At 29.1% G+C, this 22638-nt stretch overlaps 2 protein-coding genes across 3 annotated transcripts; one reads left to right on the plus strand and one right to left on the minus strand.

Annotated features, from left to right (window-relative positions):
* Positions 1 to 6246: 6246 nt before the first annotated feature.
* LOC107165516 (uncharacterized) lies at positions 6247 to 14152 on the plus strand. Its single transcript, XM_015513792.2, has 3 exons — positions 6247 to 6463; positions 9159 to 9279; positions 11450 to 14152. Exons 1-3 carry the CDS (start codon positions 6422 to 6424, stop codon positions 14005 to 14007), a joined length of 2721 nt encoding a protein of 906 aa, XP_015369278.2. The 5' UTR covers positions 6247 to 6421; the 3' UTR covers positions 14008 to 14152.
* A 1234-nt stretch (positions 14153 to 15386) lies between these two features.
* Positions 15387 to 22013, minus strand: Moca-cyp (nuclear cyclophilin protein Moca-cyp). Of its 2 annotated transcripts, none has more exons than XM_089219016.1 (8): positions 21719 to 22013; positions 18865 to 19185; positions 18709 to 18796; positions 17125 to 17154; positions 16910 to 17055; positions 16313 to 16824; positions 16113 to 16247; positions 15387 to 16053 (listed from the first exon to the last, which is right to left on the minus strand). In XM_089219016.1, exons 2-8 carry the CDS (start codon positions 19169 to 19171, stop codon positions 15574 to 15576), a joined length of 1698 nt encoding a protein of 565 aa, XP_089075142.1. In that variant the 5' UTR covers positions 19172 to 19185; positions 21719 to 22013; the 3' UTR covers positions 15387 to 15573. The 2 variants fall into 2 exon arrangements, with proteins under 2 accessions (XP_089075142.1, XP_089075143.1); XM_089219017.1 differs by lacking the exon at positions 21719 to 22013 and having other exon boundaries at positions 16313 to 16658; positions 16710 to 16824.
* Positions 22014 to 22638: the final 625 nt, after the last annotated feature.

The following is a 22638-nucleotide window of genomic DNA, read 5'->3' on the forward strand; positions in this document are numbered from 1 at the left end:
TATTTTCAGAACAAAGAAAATGGAACACTATTAGATCAAATTCGTTTGAATAATAGTAGGTACTAGGTAACGATAATAATTTTGATCATTGATATATTCCTGGTCACATATTACTCACGTTTCCGATTTGGAGAATACGATTAGTTTAGGTAGGTATGTATGTAATGTATATCAGTATAGGTACCTATGCCGTTGTATTATCTCTGATACTATTTACTAAAATTAATGATATTATATCTATTTGAAGTTTGAACTATGGAGTATGGGATATATATCTATATATATATATATATATATATATATATTATACATGTGTATGGATACAGTCATACAGAATAGGTATGTACCTTTAGTCCTTATAGTTATTACTAATAACTAATAACAATCATTTGATCGAAAGCTGTGATTTTCTTGAACGGTATGGTAAGCCCAAACTCCTTCTGCTGCTGCAATTTCAAGATCTTTAGAAGTTGGCGTGTTAACATTTTTGAAATATCTCTGCAAAGGATGGCTTGCTGCTGCAGCACGGTCAGCATTTTTATGTTTTTCAGATCTTAAATGTTGTTCTACATCACTCCCACCCCCGTGTGATACAGAAAATTGTGTCGAACATTTTTCACACAGTACATCAGATGGGCAAATGCCTCTTAATTTTATAAATGGATATTTCTCTTGGAGAGTTTTATTAAATATACACTTACGTTTCGGCATCTCGAATATATAAATGTACGAGAACACAGTACAACTTATTTAATAGTTATATTATTTAATATACTTATACGATTTAAAATAGGTACCACACAATATAATTATAAGCAAGAGCATCTAAAACAGTTGACGGTTACTATAATACTAATACTACTAATACTGTAACAGTGTAACAGTAACAATAAGGTCAATACTCATAGAAAATATTTTGGGAATTTTGTTTTAGTGCTGATATCACAGCGATTATATAATACATTAGATTAATTCGTGTTAATACGTCGCGACAGTAATTATTTTTATATTTTACCGTTGTCTCGTTATCTTATCTAGATGCCATTCACGGTCAATAACGTCAAACACACACCACACACGCACACATAAGAAATAAGATATAATAAAAACGATATTTCGTCAACGAACATTTATTTTCATTATTTTTTTTGTCTACTTTTTGAAAACGGGACATTTTAGTGTCCCCAAGATTTCCCAGGGGACAACGGGACACAGATTTAAAAAACGGGACTGTCCCGTTCAAAACGGGACGTATGGTCACCTTAGTTATTAGACACACTATTAGGTACACTATACCTACATTGTTTAAATTGCTATAAATATGGTAAATATTTAAAAAAAACATAAGTACCTACATAAATTAAAAATTACAAGAAATAGTCCATATTAGTCTATACTTTTTCTAATCTATTTTAAAAGTATAGTGCCAATAAACTGATGGTTATAATAAAAATGTTAACAACATTTAATAAGTGTAGGTAAGAATATAGTAAATGAATAGCTCTTGTGAAGTTTGTCACCAAAGCTAAGTTTAATTGAAAATACAATATAGCCAATATAGGTATTAGATAAGTAGGTTAGGTGTACATTGCCATATGAGCTGTTTTTCAGTTACCTACCTCTTGAGGAAACAGGTTAAAACGATGGCCTACTTTGTAATGTCTAAACAGTAAATCTTAAAATATATAAAGAATATATGACGACTATTTGACTATCTATTATTAAATATTTGCGAGTTTTTTTTTATATATAATTACATGCATTGACATGAAAATTTTATTTGGCTTAAAATGCATAATATATAGATTTTTATTTACAATATTTTGTTTAAATACAAGTTCAAGCATATCAAGTAGCAAGTACTTACAGCATACAGCTCAACAGCTGGTAATATCATATAGGTTCTAGCTATGCATATAATGCATATATAATATATATATATAAATTATATATATAAAATGTTATATTTTCATTTCTATATAATGCATTTATACATAGGGTCTTGATCTTGCACAAACAATTTTCTGAATATAAATTATTATAGACTATAATAGGTACTGCAGTACTGTTATGAATTTGAAAAAAGTATTATTTTAAATGGCCCATGAAAAGGTCATTTCATGAACATCAAAAAAGAAGCCTTCGAAATAATAGCATCACATTCTCACGAAAAAAAAACTAAAATTAACACTCGAGTGGCAACTCGATCGTCACTTTCAAATTTCAACCATTCGAGGTTGAATTAATTTTACACTATCTAAACGTTAAAATGTCCCTATCTTTTGTGCGAATAAATTTACATAGATAATAAATCTTAAATCAGTCTTTAAATATATTATAAATATAGGTATACACAAATCACGAATATAGGTATAGAGTCCAGTCATCAATTAGACAGTGCCTACATATCGTTAGGTATATATAGTCATTATTGTGTAAAAATTATTGATACCTAATAAAATGCATCTACTTACAATATTAATTCAGAATCATTTCATATTTTTATCACCAAAAGTTGGACATTTAGAATAATTTTCTCCTTATATTTAACTATTACAAAATGAGTCTTATAAAGTTATAAGTTTATAAGCTTATAACCGAATGAATCTTATGGATGGAGTGGAAAATAACATGAATTTAATTTTATTACATATTATCTAGCTTTTATTTTAAACTATAAGTAAGTATACTTTGATGCATACAGCATAGTAGCATATACATTATATTACACATTACTATTATTAGTAGATACCTAGATGAAAAAAATATAATTAAAAATTGTACATACACACATTATAAACTATAAAGCATGAATCAAAACTAGTAATAATCAACAAAAATATGTTATTTTAATGAAAAAAATGTATTTCTTAATTTTTACCAAAAATTTTTATTTTCTACCATCTTTTTACGAAATTCAGGTGTTATAAACGAAGTAGTGATGAGTCTTATAACCGAATTTGTTATAATGTTTTAGGATACCTACCTACGTCCGGACCGTTTCAGAGATTTTGAGTCTTATAAGTGGCGTCCACTGTATTATAAAATTAATTATTTTTTAAGTCTGATAGACAAATTCTGCTTATCCATGTGAGTAGTACCTACGACCTACTAATTATAGGCACCTACTGGCCAATGGAAATCTTGATCCCCATTATTAGCTACAGAATTAAAAAGCACATCGTTTTGGAAAACCAATTAGGTATATATAGTTTATATATATATAGTCGTTTAGCAAAATTTTTCATTAGTTCATTATTTATGCATTTAAATTTGACACGTTATTTGGTCTGGTAACTTTACTCTTCGTTATTCAGTAACAATGAGAGTGAGTTACTTGTTTTAATAAAAAATATGCCTACCTATATATTATGTATGAAATATGAATACTATAGTGACTTAATTATAAATTATAATATGGTCTAAAGACGTATATTGTTTATCAATTGAATTGTGATAAATATTTAATGTTTGTTATGCCTATGTCATGAATTACTTTCGCTATGACTTAAACAATATGTGTGTACAATATATACATCATGAATGAAGCTTTAGTATAAAAAATATTGTAATCTTTTGTTCCTTATATAGCGTGTATTAGTGTTAATATTTACAAGGAGTCAAAGACAAGAAACATGATAAATGTATATATTTTACTATTATATACATAATATTTATAGACATTTTCAATTTAGTCGTTGTTTATGACACAATACGTATAATATTACTATAGGTATCTGCAGTATATATTTATACAGGATTTGATTTTAAAAAATAAAGTAATCTGCTTGCATATACTGAAATGATGGGTTGGGAATTGTGATACTATACATTTGAAAGCAATGATAAACCGCCGCCGCAAAAAAAAAAAAAATAACGGGAATGTCTACGAAATAATACTATCATTTTAAAATCGAATATTACTATAATACTATATGTCTATGTCTATATGTATAATGGCTACCCTGTCTCATTTGGTCACCATTTTTTCTAAACGATGACTCTCGTTTTTCACTACTTAGCTGATTTCTTCTCACTTCAAACAGACTTTTATTAGGACTATATTAAAACAGACGTGGTTAAAAATGTGTTAGTGCATTTTTTTTTTTAATTTTAAATGTAAAAATAATTAAAGATGTACCAAAAAACTATAAAAAATATATATATATTTTTGCTACCTATATAAAAATTGAAGTTATATAAGCAATCATATAGGTTAGGTATATTATAAATCATAAATTGGAAATTGGTTGGTGTTTTTTTTTAAATTTTGTATGAAAATTAAATATAAAAAATTCCAGTAGCCGAATTTAGAGGAGCCGTTTGTGAATTTATGTATTTATGAAACCTTTTTGGCGGAAGCCGTTTAAGAACTAACAAATAGTGGTTAAGAACCGTTTGGATTGCTCTGTATATGGGCATGCATAATACTTGTGTGTGCGTCCCAAAAAGGTATTTTTTATAGGGCTAAAACAAAATTGAACATAAAACAACTTAAAACCTCTTAAAAATATCAACGAGATTCACTTTTCCATCAAAAAAGGTGCTGAAGTTGAAAACCTAAGCATTATTTATACTCTACAAAAAATGATTAGACATAAATAAAAACGCTCATCTTTGAAAAATCAATACGTTTATGGTTTATTGCTTTGTTCAAAATCTTCTAATACGTATGTATTACCTCCTAATATTTTAATATATAGATACCTATGCATTGATCATTATGGACTATGCGAAAATAACAAGAAATGAATCGATTTGGGAATGTTAGATTATTATACGCATAGACGCTAGGTATATTTTATTGGAAAAAAATCTTCCATATGAAGTTTTTATTTTAAAATAATATTTTATTTTTAAATTTATTCATAACTTGATGTATGAAATATTACTGCAGTTACCTAATACTGCAGAAATATTACCCAAATCAGAAGAATTTTCGTTTTCTTAAAAGCAGCGATTTTCTCTTTATCCACGGCTGTGCTATATCTATACGTAATGCGTAGTATATGGTATATAATAATATATATAAGTATATAACATATTATTGTCATATTGATACATATAAAAGTTAGTACTTAACCTGACTGCAGCGCATCGACTGTCTCCTAATCTCCTTTATAGCTGATACTCTCCCAGAGACTTAATGAACAATTCACTACTCAGTCCTTCACGCGGGGGCGTTAAGGTCCATTCGAATATTGTATATATAATTATATAATATACAATCTTACGGATCCGTGACCTGATTCGTGGCCTGTGCACGTATAATATACATATATATTATAATATCATATTATGTATAGGTATTGTACATAGTATGACATAAATTTATTCCGTCGTGTGTACATTGTCTATACATCTGCAGCAGCGATTGTGAAGATTGCGCAGAAAACTTAACGCGCGCGCTGATGACACTATATATTTATATTATGTTCGGTTCTTATACCTATACATATATATATAATATTATTATAGAATGGGTATGTATGTACCAACTGCAATTGCCCACTCCAAATTTATCTACAACTACATAATAATAAGTATAAATTCGCGAAATATAATAGAAATTATGTATATAGTGCATGCGATGTATATATTATTATTAATCGCGTATGTACACAATCGAGATACTATCTCTCGGTTCAAGGGCAGTCTACATATGTAGCTCATCATAACAACAACAATAATGATAATATTATTTATATTGTTCTACATATTATTATTCATTATCATCATCATTACTGTTGCAGCAGTACTTAAACCTATATATACGTATATTGTATATAATATAGTGCTGGTCGTTTTCTTCGTTTTTCGTGAAAAGGAAAAGGGAATGGGAAGGTATTTGTGTATGTGTATGAGCGTATAGGTAGGTACGCTACTATAGCAAAATTAATTATTACCTACATTAATTATTTTATTAATCCAGCAATTTCTCTGCGGGAGAAAAAAAAACCGAACAATACAATATAATGTATATATATTATATAATATAAATGATGATGATGAACACGTTGGGGGTGCCTTGATGGTCTGCTGCTGCAGTCTCTCACACACGCTCACATATATTATCTAAACGTCGTACCCACTCTATGTAGAGATAGCGTTTGTGTGTGTATAATATATATATATATATATATATAAATGCGCGTCTTACAGAAAAGTATACATATACGATATATATATAGCATAAAGGTATACAAATAAATATATATATATAAGCACCTAGCGCTCCTCGACTAGTCGCAATAACAGAATGACAAGTGACGCGACACCCTGCAGACACTGGTCGTTTTGTCTTGTATAACAACATTATTTTAGTAGCTTAGCTTATACCTATATTATTAGTATATCATATTATACAAATTCAAATATTTTATCGGTCGGTCTTTTGCAGCAGTCGCCATTCGCCGTTACAATGGTGAACTTACGATTGTATTTGGTCGTCAACATTTTAACAGTGAGTGATTATTAATTATTATATTATATATTATTATTTTATTATACCTATGTAGTGTTTAATGATTTCAAATTTGTGTAATTGACATAATTACATACTATACATAAGCACAACTAGTTCTTAAAAGTTTTGGGTGCTAAAATTATGCAAAGTTCAGCATGCAAATTATCTTATTATCCTATTCCCTTTACTCCTTTATCCAAAATACTTTTATCAGTATCAATAGGTAATCAATTACGTAAATAAAATATAAATAATAAGTAAGTCGTAGTAGCTATACCTCTCTAAATTTCTGTATAAAAGCAATTCTCCATTCATAAATTGAATATCTTTAAGTAAGAAAAATATCTTAATAGTTTATATTAACAGTCAACAACTTACTGGCAAACAGTGGAAGGCAGAAAACTGGCCTGTCAAAATGTCTTAAATTTTTTTTGTCTTCACATCACTAGGTACTATAAAAATATAAAGATTTGATAAAAATTGTTTTCGTTGGACCATATTATTTATTTAATATTTTAATCATCCAGGCTCCATTAGAAATTACGTCTTTTCCCAACCACTAGTTTATAATATTGATTTGTTAAATCTTTTTAAATATTTAAAAATGATAAGTTTTAAAACCGTTCTTAGCCTCTTAGGTATGTCATGCTAGCATAGGTGGAAATCGGTGGACAAGTGATGGTGATTATAAGTTGGAACCACCCAAGCCACCCACCCCTTGAAAGTTTTAGGTAAAAATCCTTTAACTTTAACCTTTTAGATCCCTTTATATAGGCCCTTACAAAGTTACAAATATGAAATACTTCTCAGTAACTATTCTCATGTAACTTTTCAGGAGGGGGCAAAATAACAAAATTCACAAATTTTTTATTTTATGCTATCAATATTATGCTAATATTTATTAAATTATATAAGTTCATATAATTTTTCCAGGGAGGACTACACGTGCCCCGTCTTGCCCCCCCCCCTCCCAACCGATGGGCACTCATGTATAAAACTAAAGATATACTAAAATACAATTATTGACTTATAAGTTATAAGGTTATAACTACGTTGAACATTTTTAAATAATTAAATACGACAGTAGATAGTTAATCTACAAGTTATAGGTAACTTAACTATATGTGTTTTTGCTTCTTTTGAACCTATAACTACAATATTATATTGATAGGTACCTACGGCAAATTTGATACAAAGATCGTTCTGGACGCAAATAACTCGTCACTAATAGAATAAGTAAATTGCATCCTAACAGTCTGGAGTTCTGATATACAAATGCCAAATGGTACTTATGCACAGTGAACATATACGAGGATTACAATGGTGCATTTACTGGGGTGGACTCTAGGTCCAAGCCACCTCATAAAACACGCAAAATGTCAAATTGATCAAAAACTAAAATTATATCTTCCCATTACCTACATATTTTAATTGATAGGAGAGGTGTACATTTAGTATGTTAATTTCTATAACAACGGTTCATAGAATTTTCTGATTTTAAACTTTTGGAAATGGTCTTCTCATAATAATTACGTAGGCGTATTACTTTTTTGAATCTTGAAAAAATCCTTGTTGCACCATTGACATACTATTATCAATATTTTATTGATTCAAAAAGATAGATGTAAGACGTGTAATACAAGTTCAACGAAAATCAATCACATATACCTAGTAGTTTATTATTTTAACAACATTGTTAGGATTGTACATTTGTACATGTCAATGAGTATAACCTGATGACTGATGAGAATAATTCAATTTCATAAAAATTTTAAATTGCATATACCTTAAATTTAAAAATTCATTATAAATATACAATAACAATATAAATTAGGTGTAACTTCAAACTTCAATATGGTAATATTATTATTAAACTTTTTTTTTTAACTTCTTATAACTACCTACCACTTGTCACTTGTAAATGGTAATTTTATGAATTAATTGTACGGTATGTGCTTATATTATATATAGGTACTATTTGCATCAATATAACCTTTATACATTACGCGATATTTATTTCCATAAATAAAGATTATTATTACATAATCTTTGCTACCATTGATGAGTACCTATATAGTAGTAAACTAGTAATCATATTATATAATAAATTATTCATGTTATGGTACAAATTCCCTTATACTACCTAATAGTATAGTTTAAGTAGTTAGCATAATATTGTAAATAGATACAGAAAACCTGGATATGAATACCTATTCGGGTATACCTATCTAAACATCACCCATCGCCTATATACCTACCTAATTTAAAGTTAAAAGTTACAACACAAATATGATATACTCATTATTATACTACAATTATATAGTCATATAGCCATATAGGTTATATATATATATATATATGTTGAAATATTGTTTGATATATTATACATATCAAATTAACTACTTTTTTAAATTAGTTAGACCTATCTATTATGTAGTTAATTGAAAAAATATCTATGTATTATGTAGTACGGTTGTTGTCGAAAATAGCTAATCATTTTTTTCCCGTATCTAAATCAAAACAAGAACAAAACAAATCGAAAATGACATTGAGAAATCTGAATTTGAAGTAAATTAATAATAAACTCATCCTGAACCCCTGACTATAACATAATAAAAATGCATAATCATGTTTTATTAATACTATCACACTATAATAATATGAAACAATTCCATAACTGTGTTTGCTTCAGGTGCTGCTAATTCATGAAGTTGTGTTCTCTAAATGCGATTTGAAAACCAAAATGTATAATCATTTCACTAAATCATATGAGGATGATGAATTCCAAAGAAAAGAAAGACAAGTACCAATAGGTATGGTAATATTTTATATCAGTATGAACGATTTAAACCCATATATTAGGCGCCTATACACAATATTGTAATATTTATAAATTTATAATTTGGAACTGATACCTGCAGATACCTAAAAAGCAATAACCGCGAGTTTGTGACTGTCGTGCAGGATCTCTTACTCTCATCATTTCAAACTATGTATTGAACGTTTTTTATTAATCTTCCGCATGAATGTATCAAACAATATGTTTAAAAAACATTGCATTATATAATATTTTAAAAATGAATTAAAAAAACATTAAATTATATAGGCAGTATATAAAATATGAATTTAAAAGATATGTTTTAGCCCTAATAATTGAAATTTGAATGTTTGGTAGGTACCTACAAACTATTGGTATAGACGGTATGGGGATATGCTATGCCGGATCCGCACGGGATAAAAAATTAAAAACATAAATCCACACATCAGACAAGGCAATCTTAATTCTTAAGTGTTTTTAAAAACAGAAGCACAACAAAAATCAGACTTTCTGTGAACTCGACAATAAGTACCGTATACCCATAGGCCGGGATACCTAGCTATAGTCCCTACATACGGGTAGTTATCCGTTACCGCCAAATCGGACTATATAGAAAATAGAAAAGACTGGAAATTATAAGGTAGGTACTAGGTGGGTATAGTGGTGAGCCGTAAATACATCAGTATCTTCATCTTCTTCACCTTCAATAACAAATCACTAATTAGTAGGTACATAACGTCACAACATATAGAACATACCTAATATATATACGAACATGTAGGTTACACGCTATCTACTTGATGTAATTATATTACCAGCTTATAATTTGTTTCCATCCTATAAATAATATTGTAATTGTAGCCATACTCAGCATAGATATAATTGTAAATCGCAGATGTCTGTACCAATTTACCATACTATACCTACCTACCTTTATAATGGGACGTATCTATAGACTGCATTTACCTACGTGTTGAATGCATAGAAACTATTATTATGTTCTATAGGTTTTCTGAATTTCTGCGTCTTTTGACTTATATGTACTGAACTCACGTCAGTGGCGTATACAGAGGAGGGTTTTGTGGGTTAAACTACCCCCCCCCCCAAATGTATGGTTGTTACGAGCGTTGATTGTATAACTAATTAGAATTTAAGTTAGCCTCGAAAATTATATTTTATCCTTTAATTTAATTTATATATTTTGTCTATGTGTTTTATTCAATTAATGTTTAATGTATATAAAATGTATATACAATTAATTTAATTTATATTTATAGTATCATTTTTTTTAAATTATATAATATAAGAAATTAATTTCTATAGGTATACGTTTCTGACACAACTAGGTAGCTCTATAGATGTCTGTATGCTCTATAGATGAACAAAAATTGTTACATCAAACTGCTTGCCAACTGCTGCAGGGGAGCACTTTTTTGGGACTGTTAAAAAATTGCCCACTTCCAATATTTTTTGTCTTAATCCGTGATTATAGGTACCATAGCCACTATATACCCAACTAGATTAATATATATTCGTTCCAATAATTCCATTTTAAAATCCTGCTACGAAATAAAAGTGTATTTACGATTTCCGATTAAATCATTATAATAATAGGTACATGAAAATTGACCATATTAAAATCTACAATTGTCAAATAAATTATAAAATGTTTAAATAAAAATAAACACATGCATGTTTAGATTTTAGTTTAACTTACCTAGTGTATATATTCATACTTTATACACGTTTTAACGTTTGAGGGGAAAATATCTCAATTACAGATGGAATGAAATATAATAGTACAGTGAAAACTCTTTATAACGAAACTCGTTACAACGAAAAACTCTATATTACGTAAATAACATTAAGTTAACTTATAATGGTTGGTTTGATTTAAAACCTATTAATTACTCTCTATTACGAAAACTCTCAGTAACGAAAGAAATCACATGGTCCCTTCAGATTCGTTATAGAGAGTTTTCGCTGTATAATAATGCCACTCCCAAACGTCCCAACTATAATGATGTCGAACCACAATAACTTTTAAACTAGCTTTATTATGAAGCTTATTTTGAATTTCAAATAAATAACTGCATGGTAGTATTTTAATTTTGGAATGCGCATCATTCTGTTTTGCAATAATTTTCAACATTATGCCTTTATAGATCCATCCCGTATGTATTTGCCACCAAAGATAGATTCTGTTGCATCTGGTGGTTTTGGAGGACAAATAGACGTGTCAAATAATTTTGGTGGCAATAAAAATGGTTATGGGGAAGTTGAAAACGTTCAGGACACATTTGCAAAAAGTCCAACAGATTTTAGTAACTATGAGTTATCGCCAAAAACCACTGATGGCACGAGTGGTGTCCAAAGTAATCTAGGATCATATGATACTAGTACGTATACGTCAAACGGACCAGTTGGGTCATCATTAGACCAAAGTAATAGTTACAATACTTTATCACCAAGAGGAAACAATTTTGGACAACTTTTGAACAAGAATAGCGATGACATTAGTGCTGTCAATTTACCAGGAACTAACAATAACTATGGTAGTTCATTGGGTACAACATTGATACCAACTAATAATGGTATTGCCGCACAAGCGGGAACGGCCGAAGGTTACGGACAAAACGAACTATTGAATACTGCACAAAATCAAGGTCCAACGAAATACAATTACAATGGAGCAGCGCTAGCAAGTCAATTTGGCCAGAACCCAAGCACAGGTGGCTATCAGTATAGCCAGCAAAGTACAGTAGTTGAGAACACGTCAAGTGATGGTTATGGTAATACAAATTTGATTACACCGAAAGCTCCGTTGCAAGATAACGATGGAATTGGTGGTCGGAACGCGTACCGCCAAGGGAGTAACGGAAATTTTGGTCTAAACGGAGGTCAACCATTTTCTGTAGATAACAGTGGTTATGCTAACACAGCACTCAACTCGTATGGCCAAAAATATACAAGTGGTAAATATAATCAAGTTGGAAATGGAAATAGGCCCAACACACAATTTAGCGTTGAAAAGAGCATAGATATCTCAAACGATCCGTCCTCAATTGGTTTAGTAGGATTTCCAAGTTCAGTTGAAAACTTTCACACAGAAGATAATGGAATTAGTAAAAATACACAGCAGACCAACAACGAAATCATTAATGGAAATCATGGACAAAATAAGTTTCCCAATAATCGCGGTTTCCAAGCTAGAGGTTATAACAAAGAAGTATCGTCTTCCGGATATGGACAATACCTCAGTAAACCAAATCACGGTATATCAGCAACAACTCAATCTTATGGACAAAATGATTTTGAAAAACCAAACACCGATTCATATTCATCTAATTCCAAAAATTTACCTTATTCTGGAGAATCTTTCAGTCAATCATCACCAATTAATAATGGATTTGAACTAAGCCCGACTAACGCATACAATCAAAAAGTTACTGCAGGAATAAATAAAAACCAAGTTGGCGGTACTTCCATTATTGTCTCTCAAAGTCTTAATTCTATAGGAACCAGTAATGGAGTAGAGTCGTCAGGTGTGCCATATCAGAATCCATATGGTCAAAGTCCACTGGAGATACGTTTCAATCAGGGACAGGGTTCTTTGAATTACCAAAACGGGTTTGATTTACACCTACAAAACCAATTACAAGGGTCTAACAATTCTGGACAGTCGGGATCACATTCAATTGGAAATGAAAAGAACTATGATCAGATTTCTCCAGCGTATAATGAATATAATCAAGATCAACAAAATCATCAGCAGTCCAATAGCTATGGTCCACCACCAGGACCCTCTCAATCGTTCACAAATGGAAGGAATCCCGCCCAAAGCCAATCGAATAAACAAGCGAACGATGGATATAATCAAGGTAGACCATCAGATGGCCCTAATGCTTTTGATCAAAGCCACCCGAGCACGCCACAAGCATCAAATAACTATAACCGTTCTGAATACCAACCGCCGACTATTAACGGAAATGGACAAAGTAGTTCAGTTCCGCCCTCAAGCGGTGGATACTATCAAGGTAGTTCGTCAAATGAATTGAATGGTTTTGGACAAAACGAATCAAGCACACCACAAAGAGGACTACCGAATAAATTTAGCCCCCAAAGGTCTCAGACATCATCTATGACTAGAAATAGTGTTAATCAAAATTCACCAACTAATGGAGCTCACCCTCAAGAAGCACCCCAAGACTCAAAATCTTACGATGAAAGCGTCGTTAAGCCTAACTCCTTAAATAGAGAAAATATAGGTACAACTCAATTTGGAGGTTATAGTCAAAATAGTTTGACCACACAGAGTTCAGGTCAGGAAATTTCAAGTTCACTTACAGGTTACGTACAACGGTTAGGGCCTTGTACTTCAAAAAATGGTGGAGATGTCAGCCAAGGCAAGACAAGTACAGTATCGCCAGCAGATCCTAGTTATGGAATTCGAAACCAAAATAGACATTCAACGCTTGTTCCGAAAGGTCAATTTCAAAATTCTAACTTTCCAAGTTCAGGAAAAGGAGTACAAGAAGTCTCTTCTAATTCTAACAATAATGATAATAACTATGGTGAACCAGGTTACAACGCATTTTCAAATTTTTCACCAGGAAATCAGCCCAACCAACCAGTCAACCCGGGAATTAATAACTGTGATACAATTAAAAGCAGTGATGGCATGAATGAAGCAATTTTCTCGACAATAAATACTGGTTACTAACAAATATTTTAAGTTTTTTTTCACTATTTTAAATTATACTTAATAAATGCATATATTTCTTTCTGTTACATAAAACTTACAATTTATGATGGTTAATTAATTTTAACTATATTTTTTATAATAAAATAATATATTATAACTCATATTGGTGACACATTGTTTAATTTATTTGTTGATTTTAATTATAAGTCAAGGAACTGATAAGTGCAAAATAAGTTTTTACAATGAAAATCACAAAGATAGAATATAAAATAAAAACTTTTACAAAAATGATTTAAAATTACATACATCATAAAAAAGTTCCGTTCTAAAAACTGCATCTTAAGTGGATGTTAGTACAATATTTGATTTTTCTCTCAGACCCACGTGGACAATGTAATATAAAAAATGTTTTCACCTAAAATCAGTTTTATGATTTTTGAGTAAAATTATATATTACAAAATTTATGGCGGGTAATTTTGAGGTATGACATATTGGTTTTTGATTTTATTATAATTAATAGGGCTGAGAATGTAATGCCCTATAGGCCTATAAAACCCTAAACATTTTTAATAATGCACAAAAAAAAACCAGGTAAATTGTTTCTATTTTTAATAAATTTTAAATAATATTTAGTTAAATAAATTAAATTGAAATAAAATTAATTAAGATAATTTTTCCGTTGACTAAATTTCGGGATTTCTTTTAATCTGAAAAAAACAATTACAAACTAAAACTAAATGTAAATAAACAACAACAACAAATTTGTAATATACAATACTGTGAGATGTCAGTATAAATTTTATTACTCAAAAACCAAAATTGTCAAAAAATGCAAAATAAATTTTCTTATTCTCATTCAAAAGAACATGTTATGGATTTGTAACCAGGCGAGCATCATACAGCTACCTCTAGAAAAAATGAAAATTGTATCAAAATCAAAGCTCTAATACTTTGTATTCAAATTTAAAAAAATGTTAATGTTAGTTTAAATGATGTTTATATCAATATTTAGATATACTATCAATGTGTCAGACCTCCAAAAGTATTCTTCTTCTTTTTTGTTATGTACCTATTACCCATTTTACCCTAAGATAACTCAAAAACATTTTTAAAAAGGATGTGTTTTGTCTATATTGTGTGTCGACGATATAGAGAAAACAAACAATGCGCTGCCATCCACTTAGGGACTCCTGTTATTTTCAAAATTAATTAGTGTCATGTGTATTTATGAACAGTCAACACCACATTATGTATTTAGTGATTATACTATGGTAATATTGAGTGCATATTTAATGGATTTTAGACTTATTTAATAATTTTTTTTTATGTTTAAGAAGTCGGAATGATTTTTTGTTGTAAATCTAATATCATGCACTTCGTAATAATAACGAGTATCTACTGCATTGTGTATTTTTATTATTCAAAATTCAATAACATTCAGTAGTTCTAATTTAATCATTCAGTAGCAAATTATCTTAAAAATAATAAATGGTATTTAATTGATAATAAAAAACAAAATAAAATTAGAAATAAAGTTCAGCTACTTTAGATTCTTCAAAATAACCGAAAATATTTGTGAGAATTTAATCTTTGACTTCAGGTGATAAACTAAAACTATTTTCATTCCTGACTTTTTTTTTATTTTTACGATCTTCCGAAGAACTAGAGCTTGATCTGCGATGGTTCTTCTTTTTCTTGTTAAAATGTTCTTTATCCCTAGAACGATTTTTTTGCCCTCCTTGTTTAGATCTATTGTTATACCTATCATCTTTACGATATCTATTTCTATCTCTTTGCCCTCGATCTCGATGATAATTGTTATCAAAGCGACGTTTTGGTGAGCGGCTCCTAGAACGTCTATCAAACTTCTTTTCCATTTTTTGAAACTTTTCTCTATTTTCTCCTTTACTTTTTTTCATTGTATCACTCAAATATTGATCTGATTTTTTATGATCACGGTTATCTGAACCATTTTTCATATTACGATCACGTATTATTTGAAATACATCTTCAATATTAGCCATCATGTCAATTTCAACTTTATCATTTTGTACCTCAGAAACCTGCAGAAAAATTAGAATTAAATAAAATCTTTTATTTTTTAATAACAATTTTCGTTTACCTTAGGTGGGGATCCTGGAGGTGTTTGTCCATTTTTACCTTTCTCATGTTTTTCTTTTTCTTCATGTCTCTTTTTTCTGGCTTCTTCTCGTCTTTTGATTTCTTCTTCTTTTTCTTTACGTTCAATTTCCATTTTCTAAAATTATATTAAATATTTATTATTTTGATAAATAATATTTAAATATTATGTTTTTAACCTACTTCAAATTCATTGAAAGTTATCATTTTTTTTTGTTCTTGTCTCCAATGGGGTGGAGTATAGCTTCTAGACCTACTACGAGATGGAGTTCGGAATCTGAGAGTTCCACGACCTTTAACAATCCGGCCAGATTTTGTAACACCACGTATATTATTTCTTTTCTTTGATCTATCATCATTATCTAGCTGAGGTTTCATAAGAAACATAGATGAAGGACCCCCTCGAGACAAAAATCTATTAGGAGGTCCAGCTGGTATTTCTTCAGGGTCAATATTAGAAACAGATACAAGTGGATGTAGCTGACCTTCTGCTTCAGCATCATCATCTTCATCTTTTGAACGGTCCAATCTAGAAAAAATTAAGTTAAATTTAGAATATAATACAACTACACAATCATACTTCTTTTCTGTTTTTTTTCTCGATTCTTTTTCCTTCTTTTTTTTCTTTCGTTTTCTTTTTTTGTCATCGTCTGATCCTGAACTTGTTTCGCTATCAGATACACTTTTCTCAGATTCTATTATACAAAGACATGTAATATGAAAATTTAAAAATATATTTTGTTTGTCATGTGCAATTAATAAAAAAATTAATAAACATACGTTTAATTTTAGACTTCAAAATAAGTTCTCCACATTTCACCACCTTTGCATCTTGAAGTGGGCGTGAATTTTTGTCTACTCCAAGTTCTTCAATCTGCATAACAACCGGCTGGCCAGAAACCACTCTTCCAAATACCACGTGTATACTATTTTTTAAATAATTTATTAATATTTCAAACATAATATTTCAAATTTAATAACAGAGTTTCACTTACCCATCTAAGTGAGGAGTTGGTTGTGTTGTTCTACAACAAATACATGACATACGACCAAAATTTTATTAGGCTATTCTGACATACTGATCCCATCAACACATTTTCAAATTACAAAATCAAAATTACATTAGTAAACATTTATTATTTTTCCTAGAGTGGACGATCTATGAAGTGAATAGTACAAATTTTCAAATTGATATCACAGACACTTAATTTTTTAATTTTAAGTTTTTGCTGAAGGAAAATTAAAACTATATATGAAACAAACGGTTTGGTTTTTTCTTTATAAATACAAGATGATTCAACAAGCATCCTACTTTTTTTTCTTTAATAATACAATTATTCAAAATCTGACTTTTGGAATCTTTAAGTATACTCAAACATCACATTTTCAAATTCTTAAGATATTTAGTACCACTTAAGGAGTGTCTTATGATGAAACAAACTTTTGTTTTTCAAATGAGAACCCCAATTTTTACTGTAAATTATTTAATGGATCATTTTATTGAGAATTTTGATGTATTGAAATCAAAATTCTAATGAGCAGTTTTTGAGTGATTTGTGTTCTAAGGATAAAACTATGGCGGATTTGAAAATATTAGTCATTAATACTAATCTAATAACATACATAATTTTTAAAAATGACCTAAGTATCATAAATACTAGTTCCAATGGTACGAGTATTTTATACTTATTTAAAATGATTTTAGAGATTATTATTCATAGTATGAACATTTTAATAACTAGTAAACTACTTGTTCAAATTTTAATTTCAACATATCAAAATTATGAAAACAATTATCAGCTAAATAATTTACATTAAAAATTGGGGTTTTCATTTGAAAACTTAAGTTAGTATTTCCACAAACACTCTTTAAATGGTATAAATAATATCAAGAATTTGAAAATTTGATCTTTGAGTATATTAAAGATTCCAAAAATCAGATTTTGAATAACTTTATTATTAAAGAAAAAAAAGGTTGAACATGCTTGGTGAATCACCCTGTATACATATATATAAAAATTTTTATATAAATTTAAAGATGTTTGCCCAATTTATAGGCAGTATTAGTTTCCACATCAAAATTATTTCAGTTAGTTGAAAATTTGAATTTATACTTGAAAATTATAGAGTATAGATTTTAAAAGTTGAACATCTGTTTTAAAAATTGGAAACAAGAAAAATAGCTTTAAAATAAGAAAAAAAAAATTTTAATGGATGAAATGTACAAAATGATAGTTCTTTATTTCACTGATTAAAAAATATAAAAAAAATGTAATTATCAACAATTAAATGTTTACCAAATATAAAAATAATTATGTCTTATTAATAACAATAATAACTTATAAAATTATTATTTATGATAAAAATTAACTGTTTTCAATGTTTAGATTTGTGTGACATACATCCAATTCTAAAATACCATAGGTATAGAAGATTAAAAACATTTTAACAATAATTATAATTATCATTTTCATTTTCTGAAATAGATATTCTAATAATTATTTATTCATAAGCAATTGTAATTTGTAATCATATGACAAATATGTCACAACAGTTAAAATATATTTCTTAAGACTTACATAAAAAATTGTGAACCATTTGTATCTGGTCCTCGATTAGCCATTGAAAGTAAAAAAGGTTGATCATGTTTCAAATCAAAGTTTTCATCTAGAAACAGAAATAAAACATGTTATTAATACTATTCTTAACACATTTATATTACTTCAAACACACACCTGGAAAAGTTCCTCCAAATATAGATTCACCACCTGTACCATTCCCGGTTGAAAAATCTCCACATTGTACCATGAATGATTTTACGACGCGATGAAAAATTACCCCTTGAAAATGCAAAGGTTTACCAGTAGTTTTACCCAAACCTTTTTCACCTGTACACAACGCTCGGAAATTTTCACAAGTCAGTGGGCAAAAGTCATCAAACAGTTCAAACACAATACGTCCCAAAATAATATTATCAACAGCTACATCCATAAAACACCTAGGGCGAACATGTGTTTTTACTAATTCAGCGTCAACTCCCATTATGAATACTAAACCTAAAAATAAAATATCAAGTTTCATCAATACAAATTATGTACAATCATTTTAAGTATAATAATGATAAAACATTTATTTATTATTTTTTTAATGAAAATTTAATTATAACCTTGTTATACACTGAATGGTATTTATATTTATACATAGTGTGAATCAAAATTACATTAATTCATTATCCCATAATTGAAAAATGTATTAAATATAATTGAATTAATATTAATCTGTACTACATTAGCGCAAATCACAGGAGTACTTAAGGTGTTTAGCACTCTGAATTTTAATGCTAGCACCCTGAATCTCGTGATTATCTTAAATTATAACTAAAAATCATGAATCTATCATGGGTCAAGACTCAAGATAGTCTATTGGACATGAGAATTATCCACAAGAAAAGAGATATGGGTATGTAGTCCGTAATAAATGTCCACTGTAATTAAATATTTCTAATTATAGTGAAACTTTCATATTATAATGAACTTATAAATAACAAAGTATAATTGAGGACAAAATGTTTTCTTTTATCTTACAAAATTCTCTGATACATATATTTTTTTTAAACAAAAGATACTAAGTTGAGTTTATTTATACTTAAATCAAACTTTGGGTTAAGAAAGTTATGTTTTACAAAAATCTAAAAATAATGAATTTTCCTATAAATTCATAGTCCTATAGAATATTGATTTAAATCTTTAATTTATCTTATATACAGAGATAATGGTTATAGGGAGGAGGATCAATATTTAAGTAAAGCCTTTGCTTCCTCTGGAATTTCTTGAGTAGTTAAATCCCTCTAATATTTTTGAGTGATTTGCACCTATGCTGTACTATGCTTTTTCTATGCACATTGAGTAATAACAAATTATTGATTTACATAAAATATGTATGAATGACATAGATACCTAATATAATGTGGATAAAAATCTACTAGCATATTCTAAAACAAGGACTGTTTTAATGGCGACAGTTCAGACTTGAACAAAACATTTTTTCATAATAATTGAGAGTAGACTTAGTTTTGATGAACAATTATTCAGGTTTTAGATGATAATTTGGGTCATGGATTATTGAAACAAATTATTGCTTTTATGATAAAAATATATCCTGAACATGTTTTACAGTTAGGTATATTATGTTAAAAGCGAAAAATAAGACATTTTTGTAACTCCTTATTATTTTAACTAAACATAATGACTTGGTATAAAAAATAGGGCATCAAACTTTATATAACATTCACTCTTTGTCTTCCTCCTTATCCTATGGTGTCTCTAGACAATATTCAAATATCTATCTTACAATAGGTTAAGTATTTAGGTCTAAAGATTGACAACTCAAATATATCTAACAACAAACACACTCTATTAAATACTAAACTCTTAATTTAGAAATCTATGTTTAAAACAATGTAGACTTTGGTCTACAGCTCTGGGGCAATAACAAAAAATCTAAACTTTCCAAAATAATATCTCACATAAGACTTAACATTACACACCAATTTAAAAATCAAAACAGTCCATAAAAAAGCATAAACTTTATACACACAATTTCACTTCAAACATTCTTAGCAAATCAATCCCCTCATTTCAAAACTTGCAAGTATCACAATTCCTGAAAATCCCCTGGAAGACTCAAAAGAAATTTGTGCAAAGGATTTTCTCAATGATTAATTTAAAGAATAATATACATTAGAAAAATAAAAACAAGTAAGGGTAGTGTTACCCTCGGGTGACTTATCATCAATTTAATCATGTAAAACACCATCATTTATCACATAATATACTATTATTTTTGCTAAAGGTACGGATTGTATGTATCGGTACATATCATATAAAAATTAAAACTAAGTAAGATTGTAAAACATATAATTGTATGTATGACAACTATAAAATAAAAATATTTGTTTAAGATTATTTTTTCATGAACATCATTACAGTAATGATGAAACAAAATTACACCACTTAAAAATAAATTAATAGAAAATTTTTATGATAATAAACAACATTCAATTAAATTCAATATCACTGTAAAGCGATATTTAAATGGTGATCATCTACTTAAAAATTAAAATACGTAATTGCTACACGAAAAATTATTTTTTCTCCTAACAGGTAACCACCACAATAAGTTAAAATCATGTTTTATCGAATAACAGTTAAATAATAAATACTGCTACTGCCAAATTGTGTAAACACGAACCCACGCCTTAACTCAAGAATAAATAAGTTTTGTTTGAGAAACATCAATATGTACCGACCCATTAGCGATAATGATAAGCAAGTAACAATTGAAACGATTGAACAAAAATACGATTTGCTATATAACTGAAAAAACAAAATACATTGATATTTAATATCCAGACGCGTGTAAATCAAATAATTATTGAGGAAAATAATATTTATTATTAGTATGCTATGTATTACTGTTAACGTATTTGGTATTTCCAAATATGTAGGTTTGCATTATGTGCATGAACGGCTAGCTGGTAGCCAGTATGACGACGAGATGCGACGGAAAAAAACGGTGACCAATACTTACACGATGTGCTGGTTAATCTAAAATCCAAATAATTCGTATTCCTTCGTGTATTGTGTGTTAAAATATAGAACGAGTAGATGGTAAATACTAATTACTAAATACAAGAGTTAATACTTATATTTAACAAAAACAATCGGAAGACGTAATTTTATTGTAATCATAAATGATAAAATAGATATTAAATAATAACAGAGCGGCAACAACACGTTCTAAGAAAACAACACGGACATGGTCCACAGTGTCACACAAATACAAGTGAGAAGTGACAGTGGTGACGCACTGACACGGCCATGACAAAAACAAAATAGATACTATGTACCTATGTCAGTACGGATCCGAGTTTTGGTCCGGTTAGCGCATCCCACCCTTCTCAGCCATAGTCATAGTTCGCCTCATTTCATTGGCCGACGGCCGTTAAATTACCCGCCAAAAATACAATTTTGTAATATTAATATCACGACGAGATGGAAAATTATATTACAAGATTTGTTACATTAAATTATTGAGAAACTATACGTATAATGTTGGGTTTAATGTCAGTGCCGCCGAAGTCAGTTTTTAGAGGTATTGCTAAGCATACCTGCAAAGCAAGACCCACCCACCTTATACATTAGGTTGAGCGACTGCCCCTCATTTTTTTTCCACCCATCTATTATATATCTATAATTTTAATAACTAAGAGTTACAAGTACATTTAAAGATTGCCAGCAGGGCCGTGTTAAGGGGGATAGTAAAGTATATAAGCCGGTAGCATAGTGGGCCGAAGCTCCCCCCTCCCCGGAAATTACTCAATTGTTAGCGTTTAGGTTTATGGTTTATCCTAATTCATAAATTATGAATAACATTATGAATCATAATGTTAGCTATGATGATAAATAAAATAATTTATAACTTTCATAAATTAAAATAATTTTAGCCAG

Source organism: Diuraphis noxia, unplaced genomic scaffold (assembly GCF_037042655.1).
Source record: "Diuraphis noxia isolate RWA-SAM2 unplaced genomic scaffold, SU_Dnox_SAM2 contig0002, whole genome shotgun sequence".
Lineage (NCBI taxonomy): Eukaryota > Metazoa > Arthropoda > Insecta > Hemiptera > Aphididae > Diuraphis > Diuraphis noxia.

Bases quoted from the DNA above. Each gene is read 5' to 3' on its own strand.
- LOC107165516 (XM_015513792.2), top strand. From the start codon at position 6,422: ATGGTGAACTTACGATTGTATTTGGTCGTCAACATTTTAACA. The intron at 6,464-9,158 runs GTGAGTGATTAT...TGTTTGCTTCAG, and splicing joins TGGTCGTCAACATTTTAACA to GTGCTGCTAATTCATGAAGT. The intron at 9,280-11,449 runs GTATGGTAATAT...ATGCCTTTATAG, and splicing joins AGAAAGACAAGTACCAATAG to ATCCATCCCGTATGTATTTG.
- Moca-cyp (XM_089219016.1), bottom strand. From the start codon at position 19,171: ATGGGAGTTGACGCTGAATTAGTAAAAACACATGTTCGCCCTAGGTGT. The intron at 18,797-18,864 runs GTGTGTGTTTGA...TTCTGTTTCTAG, and splicing joins ATTTGGAGGAACTTTTCCAG to ATGAAAACTTTGATTTGAAA. The intron at 17,056-17,124 runs GTAAGTGAAACT...TTTAAAAAATAG, and splicing joins CCAACTCCTCACTTAGATGG to TATACACGTGGTATTTGGAA.